At 44.3% G+C, this 6514-nt stretch overlaps 1 protein-coding gene across 2 annotated transcripts; it reads left to right on the top strand.

Annotated features, from left to right (window-relative positions):
• The first annotated feature begins 795 nt into the window (after nt 1-795).
• Nucleotides 796-6514, top strand: sncga (synuclein, gamma a). 2 transcript variants are annotated; one of them, XM_027000523.3, is made up of 6 exons: nt 798-1073; nt 3522-3563; nt 3645-3772; nt 3904-3924; nt 4893-4949; nt 5251-6514. In XM_027000523.3, the coding sequence occupies exons 1-5, from the start codon at nt 953-955 to the stop codon at nt 4947-4949; spliced, it is 369 nt and encodes a 122-aa protein (XP_026856324.2). In that variant the 5' UTR covers nt 798-952; the 3' UTR covers nt 5251-6514. The 2 variants fall into 2 exon arrangements, with proteins under 2 accessions (XP_026856325.2, XP_026856324.2); XM_027000524.3 differs by lacking the exon at nt 3904-3924 and having other exon boundaries at nt 796-1073.

Below are 6514 nucleotides of genomic sequence, written 5' to 3'. Positions count from 1 at the left end.
ATAATCCATTTCATAAATATTGTTTGATACTTTTTGGTGGTAAAATGACTGATTGCCCCTTCAAGTAGACTCAGTTATGTGTGTGTTTGTTGGTTTTTAATTCTATGACATATTGTTAGCTATGATAATGGACCTTAAGATGGTTGCTTTTACTGGTTTCAGCTTTGCAACATGCATTCCTCCATTCAGGTTTATATAAACTATAAAGGTTTATTTGTTAACATTCTACCCTTGTGAATCCAAGACAAAACTATGGATTTCTGACACCAAAGAAGTGTTACTTTGTTAAGGTACAAATTTGGGGCATTTTTCTTTTTCTTTTCGCTAAACTATGATAGATTTACATTAGATTGAAATGAACAATATTCATCCATTATACCCTTTAAATTAGATATGAATGTGCCCTGTCATTGGCATTACAGCTTCTGAGTTAAAGTTTAACATAATAATGAAGAATTGCCTATTTATGAACCTGGCATTTCAAGTCCTGAGAGGGTCACCAGCCTGCAATAATCACACTTGATTTTTATTAATTGTTTATTGACAAATTTATAGAGATTTGTAGGCCAACACATTAACATTTCAATGGAGTGTTATTCATTATAAATGCTAAAAAGAGAACAAACAATGTCTTTAGCTGTTGTTTGCGCCACTTCCCTACATTCCTTTTAGCCACTTGTTTACTTGTTTTTACCCCACCCTCTCTCTCTCTCTCTCTCTCTCTCTCCCTCCCTCCCTCCCTCCCCTAAACTCCACTGCTCTCCTCATTAAGGGCGTCTCTGTCTGTTTGATCCTTAAGTGCCCAGCCCAATCTCATAAGACCGGATCCCATTGGCGCACAAGACCACACACACTTGCCAGGAGCCCAGCAGACACTCGCGCAGCTCCAGTGAGCAGCTCCAAGACGCAGTAAAGCCCCAGCTGAAGGACACAGCTCAGACCAGGTCTCAGCATGGACGTGTTTAAGAAGGGATTCTCCATCGCCAAGGAGGGCGTGGTGGCAGCCGCCGAGAAGACCAAGGCCGGGGTGGAGGAGGCCGCGGCGAAAACCAAGGAAGGTGTCATGTATGTCGGTGGGTACAGAGCCTCTCTAACACCTACATGTAAATATCACACAGTGTCTGGTGTAGGGGTTACTGATTTAGAACTAAAATGTTTGTGTTAGATAATTGCATTAAAATGATCATATAAGTTATTCTTGATATAATAATTGCATTAATCTCAATTAATTTTTGATGAATTAAAGTTTTTTGGATTTTTAAAAAAGATTTAGATAGATAGATAGATAGATAGATAGATAGATAGATAGATAGATAGATAGATAGATAGATAGATAGATAAAGATATATAAAGACTCTAGGAACGTAATTACTGTAGTAAGGGATGCAGAGATATTCAAAATATGTAGTGAAGTACAGAGAGTTTCCAGAGAAATAGGATGTTTAGTTTTCCATTTCTGATAACAGAGCTATTAGTTGCTACCATCTACAAAGCTGGTGGTTTGATATCGAGAGGAACAAGAGGAACTCTGTAGTTGAAAAAAAAAGACCAAACCAAACCTCATCAAAGCCTGTTCTAGGGCGCCCACTCTCATAGCCTCTTTGGACGCAGACACTAGGGTCTTTATCTGAGCTGGAGTGTGTTGTGACCCTATAACTGTGACATGAACAGCATGAATGTGACAAATTAAAAGGGGGGTTGGGGGTTAGTGCTGTGTCCACCGCCACACAGATCAGTGCCTGATTAGTCAGCACAGATTAGTCAGGCCTGGGTAATTTAGATATTGACCAGCACGCACACACACACACACACACACACGTACAAGCACATCCGCAAGCACATGCGCAAGCACATGCGCACACTGCCAAAGGCCTGATGTATTCTGCAGTGTCATAGCGCATTTGCCCTGGTCCCTGTTTAGCTCCGTGCCTCCTACTGACCGCAGTGGGTGGAGAGGTGGAGAGACAGAGAGATGCAATCGATTCACGCCACAATGACCAGGATGCAGCCGCCTCAGGGACTAGCAGAGACCAACAGGCTTGGCTGGGCACAGTCAATGAACTTCAGCCCAACAGCCTCAGTCTTTATTTATTATGTTATTATTGTATATTTACTTAATTAAAAGCAGGTTCTAGAACATGCATTCCTAATGATTTTTTGTGTTTTATACTGTTGAGAATAAGGATTCCCCACAGCAGCGATGTTCTCCCACAGTAAGTAGTAATAGCTGAATTTCATGTCTCTGTGTGATTAGACGGAGCATGAGGTTGTCTGTCAGTGCAGGACTCAGTGCAGGACGTCTCCTCTTTCAACTACACAGCTGCATCAGTCTTACATGCATCCACTGCATCAGGACGCAGTCACTCTTTTCTGTTTCCCAGAACATATTTCCGGAGCATACTCCCAGAGCATACTCCTGGAGCATACTCCCGGAGCATACTCCCAGAACATACTCCCGGAGCATACTCCCAGAGCATACTCCCGGAGCATACTCCCAGAGCATACTCCCGGAGCATACAGGCGCTGACCACTGGTCAGCAGTCGATGCAGCTGATGCAGCATTTGTCAATCCAAGTTACTGCAGTGTGAGTTTGATGATGAAATTTGTGTTCATGCAGCAGAGTGCCTGGGGACGTGAAGAGCCAATCACGGAGTTCCCTTCACGGTGTCATCAGAGCCACATGCACTCTGACGGACTCGGAAACATTAGACATGTCTAATGTTACTGAGCATTAGAGCTGAGGAGGTACATTCCACACCCGTGGGCATATTCTCCAGTGCTCCGCCCGTGGGCATGATCTCCAGTGCTCCGCCCGTGGGCATGATCTCCAGTGCTCCGCCCGTGGGCATGATCTCCAGTGCTCCATCTGCAGGCGTGTTCTCTAGTGCTCCACTCCTGCCGTATTTTCCACTCTTTCTATGTGGTGTGGCAATGGGGCATCGTCTTGGTGTACATCATCACACAAGATGTGTGCAGACACACAACAGAAGTGCCTCCTCCATTTAATCTAGTAGGTGGCGTAATCTCCAACGGCTTCCACACAGCAGCATCCTGCTGGCTTAACATGGGTCCTCTCGTGTTAAGATGGGTCTTTTCCACTGAACCTGACAATAGGCCAGCAGGAGGGCTAGCCTTCCTGTTACAGGCTAATATCAGGTTAATTGCTGGCTAATTACTGATTAATTACTAGCTAATTAATCGAATCATTATACTATTACAGTACACCTCAGAAGGGTTCGCAGGCTCAGAGCAGAGAGGGGAAACTGTGAATTCTGGGTAAAATAGAGTGGCTCGCTTCTGTGCTGCTTGAACTGTGGGAGAGGGTGTAATGGGCCTATCTCCCCCAGAGCGGAAGGATACAGCAGAGAAGAGAAAAGAAAAGGAAGAACCAATCCCAGCAGAGCACGCTGTTTCTCCCACTTTAAACAAAAGATTTTGTTATATTTAAGGTTCAATCTGAACAAAAAGAAGCCTTGAAAAATAATTCTTTATGCTTTTAACCTTTGCGATTTTATCATAGGAACAAAGACGAAGGAAGGGGTGGTTTCAAGCGTGAACACAGGTGAGAAAGACGCCCCATAGCCAAAACTTTGCCTTTCACTGCTTCTCCAGCGTGAGTACAAATAACCTCTAATGTCCGTAGTCGCACAGAAGACGACTGAGCAGGCGCAACTTGTGGGGGAATCAGCAGTGGCCGGAGCGAACCAGGTATCAGAGAAGACTGTGGAGGGACTGGAGTCTGTGGTAGCCTCTACTGGACTGGTCAACCCGGTAAACACCGCACTGCTCTCTTACTGACATGCCGGTGGTTGCCTTTTCTTTGGGATTATGACTTGAATTATGTTGTTGTGAATGACGATGTTTTTTAATGGTTTCTCTTCCTCTTGCGCGGATGTGGCCAGGATGAACAGCTCTACACGGAGGTGCTAAAATGAGCTCAGACTTTCAGCATGATCCTATGCTTCATCTTAAGACATGCCATGCACCTAATGGAAGGCTTCAAAACTTTAACTTACATACGCCTGCGTCTGCCCGCCGACATGCTTGCAAGGGTTCATTTGAGGCCAATTAACCAATAAACACGAAAGCAGGACTTTTGTCAATAAATTCAAAGTTTAGTCTGATGATTAGACTTTCAACTTTAGAATGGTGATAGTGAAGGAAGGACAACATTAGAATTCCCCTCCTGTCTCCTAGACAACTGTCTGGGTACTAACTACTGGCCAGACAGGCAATTGAGAACAAGGGTGACCTCTGGCAACCTACCCTAGCCAGCACTGTTGAAAGCCTCATTCCAGCATGGTCAGAATATGTCTAGGGCCCTTTAGGCTCCAGGTTGCTGGCTTGGTATCAAGGATCAGCAAGGCATTGGGATAAAAGGAATCCATTTATGATGAAACAGTCTGCACCAGGGAGCAGAACACAATAAGTATAGCTTGCCATTCACTATTCAAAATACTTGGTTGGTAAATTCAGATAATGGCGATATTATTTAACTCTAATGCTGTTTCTTACTTATTCTCGCATCTTTAAGTACTCATCTGCATGTCTAGCCATACAAATTGCATTCACATTTATACTACATGCAACCTGGACAGCCATCCGACTAACCAGAATGGCCCATGGATGCTGCAGCTGTTAACATGATTGCAATCATTGTAGTTTACCACAACCTTACAACCAGGAAACACAAAGGGCAACAACCTGAGCAATTGAACTACTTTTATAAAATAAATAAAACCAATAATAATAATAACAACAACAACAGTAGTAGTTAGTATAGTGGATAATAGTAAATGATTCTTGCTGCTGTTGCTCCTTGTTGGTTGTAAAGAGACTGTAGTTGGATGTGAGAGGAGGTGCTGAGGTGCTGTTCTCTGTTCTTCCTCAGACAGCAGCTTCGAAGATCGAGGAGCCCGCAGAACAGGCTACGGACGCAGGCCAGTAGGTGAGAGAGGGGGGGGGGAGAGGGAGAGAGAGGGGGGGGAGCAGAGAGGGAGAGAGAGAGGGGGGGGGAGAGAGGGAGAGAGAGAGAGAATGAGAATGAAAACCAATGCCACGGTTAAGCAGAGAATACCAAAGATGTTTTTCCAAAGGAAGGTTAAGACACTTGGAGATCCATGTACTCTACATTTATATGCCATCTAGAATGTTGGCTGGCTAAGTGATGTAAGCGGCAAACACTTTTTCTACCTTAATAAAATTACTTTCATATTCTCTCTCATTTTCTCATTGTTGTTGTTTTTCAGGCTTGCCATCTACAGGACCATTGTCCCCATAACATGGTCTTCTGGTTGCAGCAGAGGAGAGCTGTTGTGAGCTGCTGTCTGTCTCCCACCTGTACCTGTGTCCTGACCCCTCCACCTGTACCTGTGTCCTGACCCCTCCACCTGTACCTGTGTCCTGACCCCTCCACCTGTATCTGTGTCCTGACCCCTCCACCTGTATTTGTGTCCTGACCCCTCCACCTGTATCTGTGTCCTGACCCCTCCACCTGTATCTGTGTCCTGACCCCTCCACCTGTACCTGTGTCCTGACCCCTCCACCTGTATTTGTGTCCTGACCCCTCTACCTGCGGAGACAATAGTGCATTCTGAAGCTTTATAATGAGATGTGATTCAAAAATGTTCCACAAACAGTTCTATTCAAATTATTGGAGTTGGAGTTTGGAGTAGTGCTCTGTAATAATCAAAGTTTAGGAGAAATGCCACACTTGAGAGTCCCCTGGTAAAGACACACACAAACATGCACGCACGCACACACACGCACACACACGCACACACACACACACACACACACACACACACACACACACACACACACACACACACACACACTTAGATTGAGAAGCTAAGACATTAACCTCCTTGAATATTTTCCTTTCCTTCAGTTATTTACCTTTATTCAGCAGTCTGTAAGAACCTTTTAAAGTGTGTGTACATACACCTGCTTGAGCTTAAAGGTTCTCAGAGTGTGTGTCCTACTACCTCATGTACGAGTTAGTAACACCTCAGAGAACAGCGAAGCCTGTCTCAGCCACCTTTTACTCTGAATGCAACTAATATCGTCTTAAGTGCTCTTCTAACCAAGAGTCATAGCAGACTAGAGCAAGACTAAAACAATGTGATGGGGAAAGTCTGGAAACACTGATTATCATTGGCTCTTTCGGCTACCTTAGACTGCTCAGTGCTATTGGCGTGACCACAGTCAGTATCGTTTTAAAACGGCGTTTTGAGTGAGGTTCTGACGCTAAAGCTACATAACTGATGGTTGACTAAGCCACCAGCTTGAGTAACAGTTGTGTCCCTAACCTACTGATCCATTTTCTTCTGGAGCTTTTGGAGAAAGGATGTGTTTTCCTGTGAAAGCCTTGCGTGTTGCCTTAGACACAGTACACCAACTGATCATAACAAAGGTTGTGACTCATCATCTGACACTGGCCTCCAGGCCTTTCTCTTTTTTTTTTCTCTATGAACTGTGCAGTCAAAATAAATGTTTTGTTAGAAACAAAAA

Source organism: Electrophorus electricus, chromosome 12 (assembly GCF_041902795.1).
Source record: "Electrophorus electricus isolate QZ-2024a chromosome 12, ASM4190279v1, whole genome shotgun sequence".
Taxonomy (NCBI): domain Eukaryota; kingdom Metazoa; phylum Chordata; class Actinopteri; order Gymnotiformes; family Gymnotidae; genus Electrophorus; species Electrophorus electricus.
Note: the sequence above shows the minus strand (reverse complement) of the source record. Positions and strands in the feature narration are given on the sequence as shown.